At 44.1% G+C, this 23,490-nt stretch overlaps 1 protein-coding gene across 1 annotated transcript in view; it reads right to left on the bottom strand.

Annotated features, from left to right (window-relative positions):
- LOC142259332 (uncharacterized) overlaps window positions 1-23,490 on the bottom strand; it is a 68,333-nt gene that overhangs the window by 31,448 nt on the left and 13,395 nt on the right. The window contains 1 exon segment of the mRNA XM_075331798.1: window positions 13,551-14,662. Within this exon segment, the coding sequence (XP_075187913.1) occupies window positions 13,551-14,662 (1,112 nt within the window).

The following is a 23,490-nucleotide window of genomic DNA, read 5'->3' as shown; positions in this document are numbered from 1 at the left end:
CTGACTCGTAATGAATGTCTATGAGGGAGCCCAGCAGCGCCCCCTGTGGTAGTGTAGAGTACTGACTCATAATGAATGTGTATGAGGGAGCCCAGCAGCGCCCCCTGTGGTAGTGTAGAGTACTGACTCATAATGAATGTGTATGAGGGAGCCCAGCAGCGCCCCCTGTGGTAGTGTAGAGTACTGACTCATAATGAATGTGTATGATGGAGCCCAGCAGCGCCCCCTGTGGTAGTGTAGAGTACTGACTCATAATGAATGTGTATGAGGGAGCCCAGCAGCGCCACCTGTGGTAGTGTAGAGTACTGACTCATAATGAATGTGTATGAGGGAGCCCAGCAGTGCCACCTGTGGTAGTGTAGAGTACTGACTCATAATGAATGTGTATGAGGGAGCCCAGCAGCGCCCCCCTGTGGTAGTGTAGAGTACTGACTCATAATGAATGTGTATGAGGGAGCCCAGCAGCGCCCCCTGTGGTAGTGTAGAGTACTGGCTCATAATGAATGTGTATGAGGGAGCCCAGCAGCGCCCCCTGTGGTAGTGTAGAGTACTGACTCATAATGAATGTGTATGAGGGAGCCCAGCAGCGCCCCCTGTGGTAGTGTAGAGTACTGACTCATAATGAATGTGTATGAGGGAGCCCAGCAGCGCCCCCTGTGGTAGTGTAGAGTACTGACTCATAATGAATGTGTATGAGGGAGCCCAGCAGCGCCCCCTGTGGTAGTGTAGAGTACTGACTCATAATGAATGTGTATGAGGGAGCCCAGCAGCGCCCCCTGTGGTAGTGTAGAGTACTGACTCATAATGAATTTGTATGAGGGAGCTGAGAAGCAGTTCAACATCCACCATTTTGAGAACAGAACAGGAGCCAGTGGAAAAGATTTTAGCAAGACTGATCTTCTAAGCTACAGGAGGTTGATCCTCTACAGGAGGCCGATCCTCTACAGGAGGCTGATCTTATCACACAGACAGGTGAGGGGCATGAACCACACACAGAAACACTCTCTCTCATACACACATATGAGCTGTGTCTGTCTACTGTGCAATTTCAGTTTTTATTAATATTATTATTACTATTATATTTGTATTTGATGTGTGGTCTAGTGTTTTACTACCTTCTTTTCCAGCATCAGGAGCTATAAAGAGCCAGTGTGAGAGCAGGAGCCTCCTGGAGCTGTAGAGGAATCACTCTCTGTCTCCTCACACTGCTGTTTAGTTCATAATGAACTAATCTCTGTCAGGATGGTGACTACATGAACTAGTTCACTCTGAAGATTAGTTCATTTTGAACTACTCATTCACGAACTACCCATCACTAATGTGTGGGGTCAGGAGGGGTTTACAGTGTGGATGTAGCAGAGCCGTGTGTGTATGAGGTGTACGGAGCAGAGCCGTGTGTGTACGAGGCGTACGGAGCAAAGCCGTGTGTGTACGAGGTGTACGGAGCGGAGCCGCGTGTGTACAAGGTGTACGGAGCGGAGCCGTGTGTGTGTACGAGGTGTACGGAGCGGAGCCGTGTGTGTACGAGGTGTACGGAGCGGAGCCGTATGTGTACGAGGTGTACGGAGCGTAGCCGTGTGGGTACGAGGTGTACGGAGCGGAGCCGTGTGTGTACGAGGTGTACGGAGCGGAGCCGTGTGTGTGTACGAGGTGTACGGAGTGGAGCCGTGTGTGTACGAGGTGTACGGAGCAGAGCTACGTGTGTACAAGGTGTACGGAGCGGAGTCGTGTGTGTACGAGGTGTACGGAGCACAGCCGTGTGTGTACGAGGTGTACGGAGCGGAGCCGTGAGTGTACGAGGTGTACGGAGCGGAGCCGTGAGTGTACGAGGTGTACGGAGCGGAGCCGTGAGTGTACGAGGTGTACGGAGCGGAGCCGTGAGTGTACGAGGTGTACGGAGCAGAGCCGTGTGTGTACGAGGTGTACGGAGCAGAGCCGTGTGTGTACGAGGTGTACGGAGCAGAGCCGTGTGTGTACGAGGTGTACGGAGCAGAGCCGTGTGTGTACGAGGTGTACGGAGCAGAGCCGTGTGTGTACGAGGTGTTCGGAGCAGAGCCGTGTGTGTACGATGTGTACGGAGCAGAGCCGTGTGTGTACGATATGTACGGAGCGGAGCCGTGTGTGGAAGACGTGTAAATCTTAGAGATATAAATATGTGTCGCCCCTGAGGCTTCAGGCGCCACAGGGTACTGCACCTCCATTAGGGTGTAGTACTTATCCTGGGTCCAGGAGAGGTCGGTACCGGTTTCCACTCACACATACATACAGTTACAGTGGATTGTCCTCCCCAATGGGGATCGGGTCACAGTAGGGGGTCACTACAGCGGTTGAGTTTACAGGATGTCACCGCACCAGGAGCTCTCCGATCCACTGGAATCGGGGACTCAGGGTCAGGTAGAAGCAACCACCAGGGGGAGGCAGGAGCACACAGTGGGAAGAGGAGGTTGACCTAGTGAGAGTAGTGAACCAGTCGGTGGCAGCGTCTGGGGGCAACAGCTCGGAACACACAACACAGCTACAGACACGGAGCAGAGCGGATGTGCCGCGAGGCAGCTCTGTGAACCAAGGTGTTCAACACAATCGCTGGGGAGAAGCTAGTGGCTGCTTCCACAGGATCAGCGCTGTCGGGGTACAGAACCCTAGGGCAGGTATACTTTACGTTGTCTACCAACTCTGCAAGGGTCGCGGGGAACGGCTAGAACAGTCACCGGACCTGTTCCACCAAGTCTCCAGCCAAATAGCATATAGGATCTGGGGCTGAGGTCCTCAACCGGCCGCACATCAGAACCACGCTATCAGCATACAGAATGGGACACTTTACTGACATCCTGATCCCCAAGTGCTTCATGCCACGGGGGTCCGTTACTTAGCGCATCAAAGCAGGAAGGGCCCATAGGCTGACACACACCGGACTTGACCTTTCACGGATCCGGGATCGGCTGGAGCCCATCGTGGCAGAGATTGGTACTCTGGGGCAGCGCCTGAATGACCTGTGAGTAAAAGACCTGGAACTGCAGCCCCTGCCTCTGCCTCTCATTTGCCGTCGCCCAGCGCTGCGGCGCTAAAGGGGACTACCACCCCCCGTCCGTCCTCCACCATCCTCCCCAGGGTAATCCCGCTCCGCCTTCAGTGAGCGACACCATCCCGGATGCGACCTTCACCATCAACCCCAGAGAACAGCACCCACAGTGGCGGCCCTCTCTGGCTGCATACCACAGGTGGCATCACAATCATAAAAGACTTTCTTATCCGTCACTGCCACCCCTATCCTCCATCCTGCCTTCTGTCCACCGCCTTCCCTTCTTCCTGGACATCCCCAGATACCGAAAGACTGCAGAAACGAAACCAAAGGGGAAAGGAGAGATGACTAAGACAGAGAGTCTGCCCTGGAGCTCCAAGGAGGTGGTTGCACATTGACATGTGCTGAGGAGTATTCAAGATGGCAGAACCAGGCCGCCAAGGGGGCACACCGGTGCACCTATGCATGTGGACACCGGAGGACCTGGAGGCGGAGGTGCTGACCCAGCAGATGAGGCAACAGCAGCTGGACGCCATCAAGGAATGGGAGGCTTCCATGATGGGCTCGGTGGCGGTGATGCAAGCGTACGCTCGACCAAGACCACAGCACCTGGAGGAAAAGCAATGCGGAGGGGTGACAACTGACCCTTTGTGCCCCTGCCGAGTACAACACCGTCCAGAAGCCACCAACCTGTCTACCTGCTCCAGCCCTTGATCGGGAGATCTGTGACCCAAACCCGGGAACCGGCCGCCGACAACCAGGCAGCTGAGTACTGTCGCCAACACCAAGGTAGCCAAAGACCCCACTGCTTCCAACCCAGCAGCCAACGCCCAGGCTGATGCCGACCAGGCAGCTGAGGACCCGCTAGCCGATATTCCGGTAACCGAAGACCCTGCTGCTTCTCTTTTTCAGAAAATAAATACAAAATGTATTGCTTGGAAATTCGGAGACATGTTGTCAGTAGTTTATAGAATAAAAGAACAATTTACATTTTACTCAAACAAATACCTATAAATAGAAAAATTTGAAAAACGGACAATTTTGCAGTGGTCTCTTAATTTTTTGCCAGAGCTGTATATATTATATACTGTATGTTTGGTAAGAAAGAACAAGAGTTTTTAAAGTGCAAAACAGTACGAATTTTTATTTGGACAAGGTGAGGATAAACATCCAAAATATCATTAAAAACATGTTAAAAATTAATGGCGGATAAGTCCCACATACATTAATAACATTGGCAATGGTGTATACATACAAGACACATAACAGCAGTGCTAACGGTTATACAAAGGGGACACGTGGGCATAGGATGTCAATGAGCTATTTCTCTGCATGCAGAACAGCCCATAAGCTTTGCAGCACAATAATGTATCTAGCCCGTGTGGGCAAATAGCCCCACTACAGCCCCTGCACCGATAGGCGTGTGTGATGCCTATAGTGAAAATAAACACCAATACTCAGCCAAGATAGTGAAGGCAAAGGGGACACCGTCAGGAACGAGCCTCAAGACGACCTACGTACGTTTCGATTTCAACTAGTGGTAATCTTCATCAGGGAGAGGCATCTCGTACCGCTCACTCCCGATGGCAGGCTTTAAATGTGTGGAAGTAATCGCTCAAAACCCGGAAGTCTCATTGACGGCGGTCACGCAAGTACGCCGGGCCAAGTCGCGCGAGACGTCAGCCGTCACGTCGCTATCGCGCATGCGCGGGAGCGGGGACGCGTCTCCAAAGCTCCCGCGCATGCGCGCGACGCACAGACGGCCGCGGCTACGCGCGCACCACCCCGGCACCAAACGCGACCGCACAGAGACAGCCGCGCCTCACAACAGCAGAGGTAATCACAAATATCAGTCTCTATACATATAATCCGCGTCTTATGATGTTCAGTGTTCATGGAGCATTATAACATCAGACCAGAAGGTTCATCCTTGGAATGCTTATGGAACAAAGATCTTAATTATTTGGATGACGGATCATACGATTAGTTTCTATGTCCTATTAACAAAAAGGGATATATAAAAATTACATAAGCCTGAACTTCAGGTGGAGATGTACGAGCACATAATTAAAAGAATAAAAGACTTAAAAAGATAAAGGATGCAGATGACGAAAAAATGGCAAGGATCACAGGATCCTAAAATCATGTAACTATACATCACATCTATAGAAAAAGAACATATATAATTACATGGACCAGATACTGTGGGGATCAATGGTCTCCAGGGGAGCAAGTATACAGCGCACCTGTGCAACACCTCCGTACAAGGGTGCAAACGTATGCATGCATATACATGCACATACACTCATGCATGCATGTACACATACTCACATGCATACGATCGATCTATAGATGTGATGTATAGTTACATGATTTTAGGATCCTGTGATCCTTGCCATTTTTTCGTCATCTGCATCCTTTATCTTTTTAAGTCTTTTATTCTTTTAATTATGTGCTCGTACATCTCCACCTGAAGTTCAGGCTTATGTAATTTTTATATGTCCCTTTTTGTTAATAGGACATAGAAACTAATCGTATGATCCGTCATCCAAATAATTAAGATCTTTGTTCCATAAGCATTCCAAGGATGAACCTTCTGGTCTGATGTTATAATGCTCCATGAACACTGAACATCATAAGACGCGGATTATATGTATAGAGACTGATATTTCTGATTACCTCTGCTGTTGTGAGGCGCGGCTGTCTCTGTGCGGTCGCGTTTGGTGCCGGGGTGGTGCGCGCGTAGCCGCGGCCGTCTGTGCGTCGCGCGCATGCGCGGGAGCTTTGGAGACGCGTCCCCGCTCCCGCGCATGCGCGATAGCGACGTGACGGCTGACGTCTTGCGCGACTTGGCCCGGCGTACTTGCGTGACCGCCGTCAATGAGACTTCCGGGTTTTGAGCGATTACTTCCACACATTTAAAGCCTGCCATCGGGAGTGAGCGGTACGAGATGCCTCTCCCTGATGAAGATTACCACTAGTTGAAATCAAAACGTACGTAGGTCGTCTTGAGGCTCGTTCCTGACGGTGTCCCCTTTGCCTTCACTATCTTGGCTGAGTATTGGTGTTTATTTTCACTATAGGCATCACACACGCCTATCGGTGCAGGGGCTGTAGTGGGGCTATTTGCCCACACGGGCTAGATACATTATTGTGCTGCAAAGCTTATGGGCTGTTCTGCATGCAGAGAAATAGCTCATTGACATCCTATGCCCACGTGTCCCCTTTGTATAACCGTTAGCACTGCTGTTATGTGTCTTGTATGTATACACCATTGCCAATGTTATTAATGTATGTGGGACTTATCCGCCATTAATTTTTAACATGTTTTTAATGATATTTTGGATGTTTATCCTCACCTTGTCCAAATAAAAATTCGTACTGTTTTGCACTTTAAAAACTCTTGTTCTTTCTTACCAAACTATGTTATTGAGTTTGTGCTAATGGTGTGGGGTCCCAGCAGAATCTGGAACCACCCCTTAACCCTTATGGTACTTTGGAGTACCTTTTCTCTAACTATATACTGTATGTGTATATATGTATATATACACACATACATATATGTATATATATATATATATATATAATATATATATCCCCTCCTGGGATGTGTATGACCCAGCCTCTCATGTAGCCTCTCTTGTGATCTGTATGCCCCAGCCCCCCCTGGGATGTGTATGCCCCAGCCCAACCCTGAGATGTACATGCCCCAGCCCCTCTTGTGAGTACATGCCCCAGCCCCTCCTGTAAGTACATGCCCCAGCCCCTCCTGTGAGTACATGCCCCAGCCCCTCCTGTGAGTCCATGCCCCAGCCCCTTCTATGATGTACATGCCCCAGCCCCTCCTGTAATGTATATGCCCCAGCCTCTCCTGTGATGTACATGCCCCAGCCTCTCCTGACATGTCTATGCCCCAGCTCCTCCTGTGATGTACATGCCCCAGCCTCTTCTGTAGCCTCTCCTGTGATGTGTATGCCCCAGCCCCTCCTGTGATGTACATGCCCCAGCCCCACCTGTGATGTGTATGCCCCAGTGTCTCCTGTGATGTGTATATCCCAGCCCTTCCTGTGATGTGTATACCCCAGCATCTCCTGTGATGTGTATGGCCCAGCCCCTCCTGTGATGTAAATGCCCCAGCCCCTCCTGTGATGTACAGTATATGCTCCAGCCCCTCCTGTGATGTGTATGCCCCAGCGTCTCCTGTGATGTGTATACCCCCGCCCCTCCTATGATGTCTATACCCCCAGCATCTCCAGACCGAGACAAACTTGGAAAAGCTGCTGTGTGAAACAGGATGATCAATATCACCTAACATCACAGCCGCAGCAAAGAGAAGCAGCTCCAGCCACCACAGTAGGGGTGAGCTAATTAATTGTTTCACCAAATATAGCCGGGTAATTTTCAAGTTGATAATTTTGTCTGGCCCCCGATGGTTAGTAGAAAATTCCAAATGGCCTCCGCCAGTAAAAAGGTTCCCCACCCCTGGTTTAGATACTCAGACTTTACAAGGTACGGTTAAAATCCAGGATATAGATTTTCATAATTGTTCAATATATTATTTAACACCAGAAATATTATCAAAGATGGATAACAAAACCGACCAAGTTTCCTAAGTGTCTAATTATGTTAGAGGACCCCTATGATAATATTTATCTTTATATACCGCCAACATATTCCATAGCAGTTTACACCACTTTATATCAGCAACACTGTCCCCATTGGGGCTCACAATCTAAATTCCCTATCTGTATGTCTTTGGAGTATGGGAGGAAACACACGCAACCACGGGGAGAACATACAAACTCCTTGCAGATGTTGTCCTAGGTGTCATTATCTGCAAGGAGTTTGTCACCACTGAGCCACCGTGCCGCCCTGTATCATATGTCACTATTATGCTTTATAGAGAACCTATCATTAGGATTTTAAATTTAGCATGGATTATAATTTTAAAAACTTGATCACAGCAGATGTTCCCACAAAGAAGGAATGGATGGTAGATGGAAATAGTAATTTGTAATATGATCATGTTTATTATTGTAGTATAGAGAAGTTACAGACATTGTTCAGACATGGAGATTGTGCGCTGAAAGTAAGGCGGGCTTTGCACACTACGACATCGCAGGTGTGATGTCGGTGGGGTCAAATCGAAAGTGACGCACATCCGGCGTCGCAGTTGATATCGTAGTGTGCAAATCCTTTTTGATACGATTAACGAGCGCAAAATCGTCGTAATCGTATCATCGGTGTAGTGTCTGGGAAATCCATAATTACGTTGCAGCGACAGGTACGATGTTGTTCCTCGTTCCTGCGGCAGCACACATCACTGTGTATGAAACCGCATGAGCGAGGAACATCACCTTACCTGCGTCCCGGCTGCAATGAGAAGGAAGGAGGTGGGCGGGATGTTTATGTCCCGCTCATCTTTGCCCCTCCGCTCCTATGGGTCGCTGTGACGCCGCACGACCCGCCCCCTTAGGAAGGAGGCGGGTCGCCGGCCAGAGAGACGTCGCAGAGCAGGTAAGTGCATGTGAAACCGGCGTAGCGATAATGACATTATCGCTACGGCAGCAATCACAAGATATCGCTGCTGCGATGGGGGCGGGGACTATCGCGCTCGACATCGCAGCAGCATGCAAAGTACCCCTAACTGTAATGAATGGCAGATCACTGAGATTGGAAGGAAGAAGAAGGAGGAATGTTGGGTATTTTGGGGGAGGGTTGCAATACTCTTATCCATATAGTGAATATATAAATATACAGTAGGACCTTGGATTAAAGGGGACTTTACACACTATGATATCGTTAAAGAATTATCGTCGGGGTCACGGTGTTTGTGACGCACATCCAGCGTCGTTAACGAGATCGCAGCGTGTAACACTTAAGAGCGATCTTAAACGATCGAAAAAGAGGGCAAAATCGTTTGCTGCGGAAAGGTCGTCCTGAAATAAAAAATCATTTTATTCTTATTAGCGATGTTGTTTGTCGTTCCTGTGGCAGCACACATCGCTATGTGCGACACCGCAGGAGCGACAAACATCTCTTTACCTGCCTCCACCGGCAATGCGGAATGAAGGAGGTGGGCGGGATGTTTACGTCCCGCTCATCTCCGCCCCTCCGCTTCTATTGGACGGCTGCCGTGTGACGTCGCTGTGACGTCGCACGACCCGCCCCCTTAGAAAGGAGGCGGTTCCCCGGCCAGAGCGACGTCGCAGAGCAGGTATGTGCGTGTAACGCTGCCGTAGCGATAATGTTCGCTACGGCAGCGATCACCACATATCGGCCGTACGACGGGGGCGGGTGCTATCGCGCGCGACATCGCCAGCAAAAGCGTGTAAAGCCCGCTTAAGAGTAACTTGGTTTGAGAGCGTTTTGCAAGACAAGCAAAGCTTTTTAAAACTTTGTAACTTTGTTTAAGAACAATGATTTGCAGTTAGAGCAAATACTCCCTGTGCACACTTCCGGTTCCGTCCTTTCACCACGCTCTGACCTGCTCTGGAGTAACTTTCTGTATATATACAGTATACCATTGTCCAGTACAGTATATACTATACAGCATGTCTATCAATTTGCATTTGTGGATATAGTGTTGTACTTTCTTTCTGCTAACCAGTACAGCACATTGCATATACTCTACCTCCCGCACACCAACAATTCCATTGTAAGCTAATGTGCAGTTTAATTTGCTTTGTTTTTTACTCTACAATATTTTGTATTAGTGTACTGTAATAATTTTATATGTATACAGTACATTACTTTGTATCACTGTAATAAGTTTGTATAAATACAGTAACTATTTTTGGATTGTGGAACAAATTGTCTGAATTTCAATTATTTTCTATAGGAACACTCGCTTTGATATAAGAGTAACTTGGTTTAAGAGCTCACGCCTGGAACGAATTATGCTCGTAATCCAATCGAATGAGACTACATTCATTTTATAGATAATCATCTCAGCTATCTCATACATAAATTTGACTTACAACTATTTAGCATATGATTAGTTATGCAGATTTTTGTCAGGTGACTATTTTTTACTGTTTTGCTCCTGGTGTTTGAAAAATCTTTTTTTTTCCGGTATACTACATATTACAACCTCTTCTCATATTTACTAATAGCTCAGTGTGTTATTAGGTTGATTCCCAAGCGATAGATCACTGGTTTGAATCGACTGGCAGCCATGAAGATTTCCCAAAAGAAAAGAAACAGCATCCTCCAGTTCATCAAGACCACTCTATCAGCCAAGAAAACTGCCAAACTGCAAAAGCCAAGAGGTGGAAGTACAGGAAAAAATATTGGAGTCAACAAGTCGGCTCATCACAAGGTCTACCAGTTCTGGCGCGACAAACACGTTAGTGGAGGTGGTTCATATGTTTCGTAATAGTCAGATCACAGACGTTCATGCAAGTACCGTGCGACGCACATTACAGAAGTCTGGAATGGTTGCCCAAAAAAAGGTGAAGAAGCCTGTACTTCAAAATCATCGTAAGAAGTGTTACCTTGAGTATGAAAGTGGACAGTAGAAAATTGGAAACTGGTGATTTCGATTGTGTAAACTCACATTAGCCTTCAAAGAGCTTGGATTGTGGCCTCTCCACTCTTCCTCCAGACTCTGGAACCTTGATTTCCAAATGAAATGCAAAATTTACTTTCATCTGAAAACAACACCTTGGACCACTGAGCAACAGTCCAGCTCTTTTTCTCCTTGGCCCAGGTAAGACACTTCTGGCATTGTCTATTGGTCATGAGTAGGGCTGATTGGATCCGGATTGTAAAACTCCGGATCCGAGCGGGTTCAAAGATTTCCGGATGCCGGATCCGGAATTCCAGGTGCACAATCCGGAACTAGGGAAAATAATTGAAAAATAAAAGAAAAACAGAAATAAAACAGCGTTTCATACTTACCGAGACTCGGTGTCATGGCGGCACACTGCTTCCGGGTTGCGCATTCACTTCCTGTACTGTGCATCTATACACACAGCTTTACGTGTTTTCCCCGCCCACCAGCCGTCCTCTCGTCTGTGATTGGTTGCAGGCAGACCGCGCCCCCAGCCTGTGAAAGTATCTGCCTGCCGTGCTGTAATAGCGGCTGTCAAGGTCTGCACAGCCTGCGGTCATGCTCTATGGCTGGCTGGCTATGTAGCAGAGCTGAAGCATCATGAGACCTCGTGTGGATTATGCCAGAGCTGCAGGGTGTTGGGGTTAATAGAGTGGTGAAGGAGGGTGTGTGTTTTGTTTTTTATTCCAAATAAATGATTTTTCTGTGTCTGTGTTTATTTACTTTCACTTCTAGATTAGTGATGCAGGTGCCTGTGCCATCACAAACCTAGGGTTTAGTAGCAGCTGTGCGCTGTTATTAACCCCTCATTATCCCGATTGCCACCGCATCAGGGCATTCGGGAAGAGCCAGTATTACACCAGGATAGTCACATCGAATAGATGTGGCAATAGCAGGCGGATGCGGGCTGACAATACCAGCCCCAAGCCGGCTTTATCTTAGTTGGGTATCAAAATTAGGGGGAGAACCGCACGTCTTTTTTTTTTTTTTTATTTAAATAATTAAAAAAAAAAGTCGCATGCGGTTTCTTTTAGGTTGGAGTCACACTTGCGAGGGACTCCCGAGGGTCTGACATCGCAGCATAGCCGCACACACTTCTGACAGGAGAGTGCATGTGTTTCTAGGTACATGCACACTCATGTTCAGAGCGCAGCAGGTTGTGCCGGCTGATGTCATGTCAGACTTGTACGCGTTTGACGTTTAATAGAGAGAAAAGAAGTGCCAAAAACCAAAACCAATCCGGGGTCCCGGGCGCGGCGTCGGGACAGTCCTCCGCGGCCTCTCCCCGCCGCGCTCTCCCCGTAAGCGTTTTAAGTGCTTTGAAAATTTAACTAACTTCTGATCTGTTTATTATACCAGCTAGCTTGGTTAGAATCTTGGTCCATTTTATATAAGGAATCACATGGTCTTCTTTTTTGTTCGTTTTTAAATGTTTTTAAAATTTGTCTATGGTTGTTGTGATACCATTTGGTGTTGTGTGACACAAATGTGCTTTTTATGTTCCTTGATATACAATAAAAAATGTTTTGATTAATTATGTATATGGTGATCCCTCAGTTTTTTGGCACTTCTTTTCACTCTATTAAACATTAGCTTTCAGTGCCAGGGGTGATCCCAGGATTTGGTGCCCTCCTACTTCTTGAGTAGACTTGTACGCGTTTGACAGCGCATCACTGGCACAGCCGCACACATGCATGTGTTTGTGAAACACATGCACGTTCACCATACCGACCCGCAGACACTTGCACTGCTGTCCCCGCCCACCGGGCGTCCTGCCGCCTGTGATTGGTTGCAGTCAGCTGACACTCGTTATGGGGGCGCATCTAACTGCAACCAAATATACGCGCCAGTGGGCGGGCAAAAAAATTAATATTGAATTGTCGGCTCCGGAAGGGAAAAGTGTGACCCAGGAGTTTGCTGCCATGACACAGACTCGGGTGAGTATATCGCGCTCGCTCCTGCCCCCTATCCCTTCCACCACCGGTTTTAATCTCAGGATTCTGGTCCCCATAGACTTATTTGGGAACCGGAATCTGGAGCGGATCTGAATTTTTTTTTCAATTCGGCAGGGATCCGCTGATTCCGGATTTTGGCGGATTCGATCAGCCATAGTCATGAGTGGCTTGACACAAGGAATCCGCAGTTGTAGCCCATGTCCTGAGTACGTCTATGTGTGGTGGCACTGACTGATTAATATGCTTGGATACAGTACTCTGTGAACAGCCAGCTTCAGTAGCAATGACCTTTTGTGCCTTACCCTCCAAATGGAGTGTGTCAATGACTGCCTTCCGGACATCTGTCAAGTCAGTAGTCTTTCCCATGATTTCCCTACTGAACCAGATTAAGGAAACATTTTGAATGCTTAGGAAGCCTTTGCAGGTGTTTTGTGATAATTATTCTAATTTTCTGAGATAATGACTTTTGTGGTTTCATTGGCTGTAAGCCATAATCAACAATATTAACAGAAATACACAGTTGAAATATATCAACATGTTTGTAATGACTGTATAAATGTTTCACTTTTTGTATTGAATTACTGAAATTAATTAACTTTTTGATGATATTCTAAGTTATTGAGATGCACCTGTATATTGCATCTCCCTGTGTGAATTTTTCTTAATGCTCAACAAATTATAATTTTAAAGTAAAACATTTCTAAAACTTCTAGGTATGATAATAGCTTCCACCCGTGTAATTTATGGGATATTCAAAAAGATTGCATTTTTAATGTAATATAGAAATATGTATCCAAAAAACTCCAGCGGACAAATTCCAAGACAGAGATTATGTTCTTAAAATATTCTTGCAAAGCAAATTTTATTAGATAATTCCATTAAAAATAGATCCACACATGGAGCAAAAAAATGGTATGACGGATAAGGTAGTAGTCTCAGACTACGCGTTTCGGCGCATGTGCGACATCTACATGGTTCCTTATTATTAATGTAAAATATTTCCCACATTCTATCATGAAAAAGACTTCTCTGTGTGAGTTCTCTGGTGTCCAACAAGATGTGATTTTTGGATAAAACATTTCCCACATTCAGAACAGGAATATGGCTTCTCCCTTGTGTGAGTTCTTTGATGTGCAACAAGATCTGATTTCCATGCATAACATTTCCCACATTCTAAACATGAAAATGGCTTCTCCCCTGTGTGATTTCTCTGGTGTCCAACAAGATGTGATTTTTGGATAAAACATTTCCCACATTCAGAACAGGAATATGGCTTCTCCTGTGTGTGAGTTCTCTGATGTGTAACAAGAATTGATTTCTGTGTAAAATATTTCCCACATTCTAAACATGAAAAAGGCTTCTGCCCTGTGTGAGTTCTCTGGTGTATAATAAGATGTGCTTTCCGTGCATAACATTTCCCACATTCTGAACATGAAAATGGCTTCTCCCCTGTGTGAGTTTTCTGATGTGTAACAAGAATTGATTTCTGTGTAAAATATTTTCCACATTCTGAACATGAAAATGACTTATCCCCTGTGTGAGTTCTCTGATGTGCAACAAAATGTTGTTTATGTGCAAAACATTTCCCACATTCTGAACATGAAAAAGGCTTCTCTCCTGTGTGAGTTCTCTGATGTATAGCAAGAAGTGATTTTTGTATAAAACATTTCCCACATTCTGAACATGAAAATGGCTTCTCCCCTGTGTGAGTTTTCTGATGTCTAACAAAATGAGATTTATATGAAAAACATTTCCCACATTCTGAACATGAAAATGGCTTCTCCCCCGTGTGAGTTCTCTGGTAACTAAAAGACTCTGAAGAAAATCTTTTCTCCCCTGTGTGAATTTTTTTAAGTATTTTTTCAGATTCTAAAGTAGAAGATGATGTCTTTACTGTAAGAGCATTTTTATTTTGAATGCTTGTTTTGTGACTTTTATTTTTCTTAATAGTCTGTGATACATCAGAAGGTAGGACCTGTTCAAAAGAATGAGAGGATATATCTTTGCTTTGAAGAGATGATGCTATATCTGGAGCAATGGCATTCCCTTCAGTGACATCTTGTGTGATATCAAGGTGATTTGATTTAAAAACTGAAGATGTCAGTTGTGCCACTGATCTACTGGTACAGTCATCTGCCAAGAATAAAAATAATTTTTAATAATATATATAGAAATGAAAGGATACGATTTATGAAATAGCCAAAGAAATTGCAAGTTATGTAGCAATCTATAATTAGAATATTTACTGAAACAAAAAATGTTCATAATCTAACAGTAGACCTCAGAGCAGGAACCAGTAGACCATGATGTTCAACCCTCTTTGCTCATTTTGCATCCCAAATATTTGAATAATAATCCACCAAACAATGTTTTCTGGCCAAAATTATACCAAAAACCTTTTACTCGATCAGTGGAAAAATGGAGGGTTTCCACATTAGTTCTAGCTCAAAAACTCTTGAAAAGCAATATGGCTCCATAATTCAATAAAAAAAATCCCAAAACCAAATGTCCTCAATTCTTCTCAGCGTTACAGTGACCCAAAAACTGTTACTATCCATGTTTGGCATTGCCACAGGGAAGAAGCCACAAACATTTACGGTGTGTGTGTTTCCTGGAGACCAAGCTGGGTGCTATGTACTGGGCAGTATAATGGCATATTTGTAATTTTCCCTCTAAAACATCCACTCTTTGCTAATTTCCAGAGACTGCCTCTGGAGTAAAAAATAGTCATTTAGGCTAAAGCAGAATACGGTAAATGCTATTTACTGACTATATGTTGCGGTATCACGATTTGTTTTAAGAACATCCAAATGCAATGTTTGAAGCGAAATTCAGACTACTTTTTTTTTTCTTTTTTTTAAGTGAACAGGAAACAAATTAATTTATAATCTATAATTCTATTTTGACAGGAAAAGTTTCCCCTAGATTAATCAACCATGTTCGCTCAGTCCATCTGGGTAATCCAGATTGTTTAAAATTTGCTGGCATAGAACGAGTCGTTATCTCACAAATAGGAGGTAATACACAAAATCCTGTTACAAAAAGAAGCACGCTGGATAATTCACCTAAAGGCACTTGGCACTTTAGGTTCGAATGAAAAAAATGAAATGTCAGTTTTTCTTTGATTTGATCATAACTTTCCTAATTTAATTGATATGAATTATTTTGTATGCCCTATTATTAATCATCTTCTCTGATATTTTGCCCCTGTATTTATATTTCCAATTTGTTACATTGTATTGTTTTTAGTATGTTTTTAACCTTTTTCTTCACTTTTTTGCATTTGCAGTTGATTGTAATTATCGCTGTCACCTGTTTTCACCTTTACGGATGTGGGAGGTGCTGGTGACAGATGGACCTGTAGAAGCGCTATTCTACTCGCAAAACGGCAGCCATTATCCTCGCTTCTCGCATCCTCTCCCTACCCTCAAATGTCTACATGAAATAAAGGACACTGCATTTTATTTTCGGTGAGTGCCGCTCCTCCTTCTAGGATCTTGTGAAAAAATCAATCTTAAATTACAAATAAGAACTTACAATGTGTAACAAAAAAAAATCTCTCAGACACTGGGATCAGACTAAGCATTAGGCTACCTTCACACGTCAGTGATTCTGGTACGTATGTGCTTTTATTTATACGTACCAGAATCACTGACATATGCAGACCCATTATAATCAATGGGTCTGCTCACACATCAGTGATTTTTCACTGAACGTGTCTCTGTGTGTAAAATAGTGAGTTTATGGAGATTTGATTCATAAACTTGATTACATGCATTCATATAATGTATGTATTTTGCCCCATCGCCTTTAAGAGTGTCTTTGTGAGCTGGAAATACTGACCAAGAGTTTGACAAGGTAGAACCAAAGCCATCTGCTATTGTTCATCAAAGCTGTCAACGAAGGGCTATATTCTGTTTGGAATTTGGGCTAGAACTGAAATAAGCTTTGAGAATCTTCTTTCTGTTACACTAGGGTCAAAGTTCAGCGAGCTTCAAAAGAGTTATATATATGTTGAAGTAGGTTTAGTTACAAGTCTCTACTGCGCAAGACACTTATTTCGCGGGAAAACAAACCACGTGATATGACATAATGCTGGACTAAAATAAGGATAGTTACTTCTTGTAATACCATGTAAAGAGATAAGGACAATCAGGAGGTGGGGTTTGGATTATAAAAGCAGACCACACTTCAAAGGGTCAGAAGAAGGAGGGAGGAGAAGGACGGACTCATCAAACTCGACCAGACGATCTACAGAGAGGGACGGCTTACACACATCACAGCGATGTAAGATAAACAATCTGTTTTTTTCTCTCTACTTATCTGTCTATCCATCTATTAACTCAAGCCAAGACAGTAACTTTTCTGTAATGACTGTAACTTCACCTCTTATCTGAATAAATCCATAATGTTTTTGGACCTATTTCGCTCCAATCATTTATATACTGGCTTTGCATTTGTCACGTCAAACCGTTTTTTAACATATTTGGCGAGCATCAGCCTGAATGATTGAGAGGCACAGCTGTTTTCTGTGCGAGGTGATTTTTTTCACACTGCCTATTCACAGCGATCGATCTGCAGGCAAACGACGATACACTGTGTCCACATCACAGAACCTTACAGAGGTTTAACGTGACAAGCTGCACGGAGGTCGTATGTGTCAAAGCCTTGACGGACATCTGAGGACTTCCATTCCAGGACCATCCATCCATAGACGATTGGAGCCATTCTAGGACAACGCATCACATATTGGTGAGATATGGATTTCATTCATCATTATTCTAGTAACAGTAATGTAGTGTATTCTTTTGACCATACACATACTGACGCACAGTTATGGTCAAATTTGTACCGGCAATGTGAACTTGAGAATGCTAAGTTAGATAAGAAGTTTTTTACTGTGAAACGGTTACAGAAAAAGATACAGAATGTATTGGGTATGGTATACACTTACAACTCCATGGTGGGTGGGGCACAGCCATATGCACACACCATCTGCATGGTGACTGATACAACAGACACACCCAATACAACAGATTCACACATCACAGATGCAGAAACAACAGATTGTCCAAATTGTTCGATATTGGCAGAACATATCGAACATCTGGAGGATCAGTTGGAAACAAGAGCAGATTTAATATCAAAATTACGGAAAGATATTAAATATGTATCTGTTAATACGAGACAGAACAAGACAGATGCTTCCCAGTCACCTGCCTCAGGTTCAGACATACCGGACGGGCTGAATACGGCCGAGGACGAGACTCTGAATGAGGAGGAACTTCGGAAAAAGAAGTTACATGATAAGGCCGCCCGTCTTAACATTAAAATCCATGACCAATTAATGAAAATCATTAAAGACATACCCAAATATGATGATAAAATGGACGCCTTCCATAATGCGGACATTTTTGAGTCACATTCCGATAAATATAATCTAACGAATGAACAGAGAAACAAGATTTTTAGGGTATGGCTTCCCTCCCACATGGCAAAAAGGTTACAAGCAACACCTAGGACAGACGAACACGATGACCTGATCCATGACACAAAGGAAGATAGGCTGAGACAGTTAATTCTCTTTACCACAGGAGAGTCTACCCCAACAGTCGAATTGTTAGAAAACCTTAAAACACACATACAGGAGGATCCATTTGTCTTTTTAGTGAAATTCGAACAGGCCTATAGAATGGTACTGGAAATCGGATCTGATCAAGAACCGCCTTCCATGGTCAAGGCCTTTGTTAAAAAGTTTAAATATTTGGACCCTGCTTCATTCGAAATAGCTTCTAGGATGGAAAGTCTACAAGAGGCCACGTCATTTATTGATAGAATACGTAGACGAATGAAGCAAAATCAGGTAAAATCAAAAATAGCCATGATAGAAGGGAACACTGACACATTGGTATCCCAGGAAAAACAGATCAAAAACAAAAGACCGGTGTTGAATTCTAAAAACAAGAATTCAGGGGGGGGGGTAACAGAAAGAGCACAATTCACTGCTTTTTCTGCGGCCAACCCGGACATCTGAAGTGGGAATGCAAGAAATTCCTGAGGGCGGGAGTTGAGGAAAGGCTGGGTAAAGAAAATGGACTGATGCCAAACACATCCAGTGCACCTCCCCCATCTTCAGCACCTCCACCTTCATACACGCCCACTCATACTGACAACAGAAATAACCAATCACCATATGCACCACTTACCAGACAAATAAGGGAAATGACCATACAGGGATTGGATGGAAGGGGCAAGACACCTGCTGCTCTTCTCCCTTCTCCATCCTCCTGACTAGCAAAGCCGGTGCCCAGGCTTCATCCACTGGAATTTGTCACTCGAGTTTCAATGGATAGCTGTGGTCGACCATTTTTAAAGGTAAATCTTGAAGGTCAGGAAGTAACATTTCTCCTTGATACAGGTGCGCAATTGAGTGTCACAAATGTTGATTTACATTTAAAGCCAGATTTCCCTGTATGTACAATTGTTGGTTTCAGTGGTAAAAATGGAACAAAGGTGACTTTAGCGCAGGATGTCTCTTTGGAAATACCTGGTTTTTTGAAGACGAAAATGGATATTTGGTGTTGTCAGGATACTGAGAATATAATTGGCATTGATTTTATGGAAAAGCATGGCTGGATTATTGATTTGGGTAACAAAACAGTTTGGAAAGACTAACGATTGTAAGGCGGTAGTTATTGATCCAAATGAATATAGTCATGTCGGGACCATTTGTTTGACCGATGTAGTGTCAGCAGATCATTTGTGGCCTGAAACTGGTGGTGATGAAGTATTGACTGAGTTAGTACAGCGGTTTCCTTCTTTATGGGCTCAGTACAGGAATGAGGTTGGAACGATGAAAGACGTGATTGTTAAAATTGAAGGCCGAGATCCGCCTCCACAGCGTCAGTATAAGCTGCCTCCGGAGTCAGTTGCTCCGATGTCTAAGATTATACAGGAATTGTTGGCTCAAGGTGTCATACGTAAGGCAAATTCTGTCTGTAACAATCCATTGTGGTGTGTTCTGAAAAGCGATGGTAGCTATCGGATGTTATTGGACTTGAGGATGTTCAATAAGTTTACTCCCAATGTTGCACCGATTGTAGCTGATACACATGATATGATGTCGAGATTGGATGCTAAGGCAAAGTATTTCTCAGTATTGGATATCAGTAATGGTTTTTTCCGTATACCGATTGAGAAAAGTTGTCAATATAAGCTTGCATTCAACCACCTGGATCAACAATTCGTATGTTGTAGGCTTCCTCAAGGGGCTAGTATGTCGCCAAGCATTTTTCATCAGGCGCTAGCGAACGTTTTGTCGAAATTTTCTCGTCCGGAATGTTTATTGCAATATGTGGACGATATCTTGTTGAGTACGGAGAATGAGGAGTTGCACGTGATGTTACTTGCAGAATTGTTTGAGCTGCTGAATGATGCAGGTTTAAAACTGAATACCAAAAAGGTCAAGCTGATGCAGACTGAGGTCAGGTTTTTAGGAGTTCTGCTAAGTCCAGGTACACGGCGACCCCTACAGGACAGAATAGAGGCAATTGCATCTCTTCCAATTCCAACATCACACAAGGCACTAAGACATTTTTTAGGACTTGTAAATTACTCAAGGGATTTCATTGAAAATTTTGCTGACAAAGCCAGACCTTTGTATGATCTTTTAAAAGGTGACAATGATGATTATTTTGGTCCCTGGAGTGTCGAACAGGAAAAAGCCTTCACACAATTGAAACATGATCTACAACACGCACCTGCGTTAAGTATGGTGGAAAGGAACGCACCTTTTGCGCTTCAAGCACACACTTCAGAGACAAGTATCTCTGTGGTTTTGCTGCAGCTGCAAGGGGGGGAATGGAGAATCTTGGGTTACTTCTCTAAGCTTCTCTCACCTGTTGAGAGGGGGTTTGAGGTGTGCGCAAGACACCTGGTGGGAGTGTATTTTGCAATAAAAGTCACTCAACACATCATCGGGTTCCACAAGGTTATTCTCCAAACGCCACATTCCACACTGAAACTTCTCTTTGAGAAAAATATCCCAGGTGTGTCAAATCAGAGATTTGCCCATTGGTTGCTTTCATTGTCTCCAAATCAAATTGAGGTAGATTATAAGGCCAAATATGTTCTTCCTCAATTGATGCAGTATGAAGGACAAACCCATGATTGCATAGAAACGTTCCATGAACCAAGTCCATCTCTCTTCAGACGACAGTCGGAAGACGCAGATGAACCTGTGTTTGTAGACGGTTCTAGATTTTTTCTGGAAGGACACTATCACACAGGATATGGAATTTTCTATTCCAAGCGAGGACAAGTGGTAAAACACAAGTTACCGAGTCATTTCTCAGCTCAAAGGGCAGAGATAGAAGCGGTAAGAATGGTCCTACAGCTGAATGAAGCTGATGATCAAACTCCAATGGTAATCTACAGTGATAGCTCCTATGTTGTCAGATCCCTAACCGATTACCTGCCTGTTTGGGAAAGGAGAGGCTACGTGGACTCGTCCAACAAAGCCTTGCTGCACCGCGAAACTCTAGAATCAATTTTTGAGATGGCATCTAGGGCCCCAAATAGATTTGCTATAGTGAAAGTCGCTGCACATCAAAGATCTGATGATGAGTTATCTGTAGGAAATGCAACCGCAGATGCTCTAGCCAAAGAAGCTGCCCTGACAGGAGAGGAAGTGTTTGACTCTGAACCTTCTGAGAATTTAGCGGTTCAAAGAGCAGACACGTACATACCTTCATTTGCAGAAGAACAGAGAAAAGATCCTTCTCTTGTTACTTCTCTGGATGATCCAAAACCTCCTTTTATCTGTGAAAATGGGGTTTTGTGTCACAATTCAAATGGAGAATTGCATCCAGTTGTACCAAAACATCTACAGGTAGAATTCACTCGATACAACCATGAGAGTTTAGGTCACTTGGGACAACAGAAATTGTTAGTCATTCTCAAGGAGAAATTTTATTGGGAAAAAATGGACGAAACAGTTCAAAGTGTTGTACTATCATGTCTCATTTGTGCCCAAATAAATCCAAGACCTAAAGGACAGAAGCCACCACTTCTACGAATCGCACCTGCAGATGGTCCATGGTCTACACTGCAGATAGACTATATTGGTCCTTTACCCTCAGGTAAACATGGTCTCAGGTATGCATTGATTGTGGTAGATGTGTTCTCAAAATGGGTAGAAATATTACCTGTTAGGAAAGATGATGCTTTGTCCACAGCAAGGGAATTGGTACAACATGTCTTTTGTACTTGGGGGATCCCAAGGATGATTACCTCCGATCGAGGAAGCCATTTCACAGGTAAAATCATGCAAACTGCTTGTGCTATTCTAGGGGCACGACAGCAATTTCATGTCCCCTATCATCCACAATCTGCGGGAATTGTGGAAAGAATGAATAGGACAATCAAGTCCAGAATTGCAAAGATGCTTTTGGACAAAGGTAACACTTGGGTTGACAAGGTACCCTTCATACTCATGAGTATAAGAGGTTCAATCTCTTCTACAACTCAATTCACTCCGTTTGAGTTGATGACGGGAAGAAAAATGCCATTGTGGTTTCCACATGAGCCATTTTTATCCACTCCACAAAAAGATGCTATCTCAAGGTCCCAATGGTTGAGATCGCTACAGGAAAACCTGAAAGCGATTCTGCCATATGCGGCATCGAGAATGCAGAAAATGGAGCCACCCTATGAGTCCAAATTCAAGAAAGGTGCTCTAGTGATGATCAAAACCTTTCGCAAGAGTGGTCCAAGGGAGTGTAATTGGGAAGGTCCTTTTGAAGTCCTTGAGACTATGGGACAAGTCATGATTCTTGTGCAACGAGTGTCAAATGTGGTAAAAAAGACCCGGAAAACACAAAAAGTGTGGGTTCACGTTGACCAGTGCAAAATATTTGTGACAAAATAATGATACTGCATTTCTTTCCAGGAAGAAATGGATTCCTATACGAACTGGAATAAAGAACCTAAAGACTGTGAAGGAAAGATGACATCAAGCCTTCTGGAGAAAGAACATCTTCCCAAGCTCAAGACAAGCTTCTATGTGATGGGATCTACTTTCCTGCTGCTTTGCTTTATTTCCGTCATTGTTTACATGTTACATCAAGGAACAATTGCCAATGATGTGAATGAACGGACTAGAGAGATTCAACATTCTCGAAGACCGAGAGGATCAGAGACAAGGAACTTACTGATAGAGAACATCAGGGATGATTCTGTGGAGATAACAGGAAATATCTGCATGGGATATGGAACAAAATGTTGCATTGAATTACATTTCGTACACGACACAGACATAATATTACATGCGATTGCAGGACCTAAAACTAGATTCACACAATTACAAGGAGAATATGTACACAATAATAAAACGGGTACATGGGAATGTTCTCCTACAGATGTACTATACTGGAACATAGAGATCAGAGGTGATGAACCTGCTGTATGGTCCGGTGATATTACAAATGACATGATTGCAAGGGGAAAGTTTGGAAGATCCAAAACAGAAATTTTGTTAAAAACTCAGGTTTTTGGGAAAATTCTGGATCCTTCTTTACTCTCCATTACAGAAGGAGATAAAGATTGGGTCAAAACATGGAATTTCCAGATAACACGGGAACCTGTGCAAGTTCAGGTATCTGTAGTGTTTACCGTTACTAACACTATAGTTCCGGAAATAAGGGTTTCACCACAAACAGTACATAACAAAGAAAATACATTTCCCATAATGTTAAAATGTAACACAAGGTTGAAATTGCCTTCTGAGTCTTTGTTGACATGGACCAAAAATTCATCATTTTTGGGAAGTTTTTTAAACAGTCCAACTAATGTCATTCACAGAGGTCAGATTGGTAATATCAGATGGATGGATGATAATTTCATTTTTTCCATAGAGAATCCATCTTCCAGGGACTCTGGAATTTACCAGTGTTGCGTTGAAA

Source organism: Anomaloglossus baeobatrachus (genome assembly GCF_048569485.1).
Source record: "Anomaloglossus baeobatrachus isolate aAnoBae1 chromosome 5 unlocalized genomic scaffold, aAnoBae1.hap1 SUPER_5_unloc_8, whole genome shotgun sequence".
Lineage (NCBI taxonomy): Eukaryota > Metazoa > Chordata > Amphibia > Anura > Aromobatidae > Anomaloglossus > Anomaloglossus baeobatrachus.
This window is presented reverse-complemented; position numbering and strand designations above follow the sequence as displayed.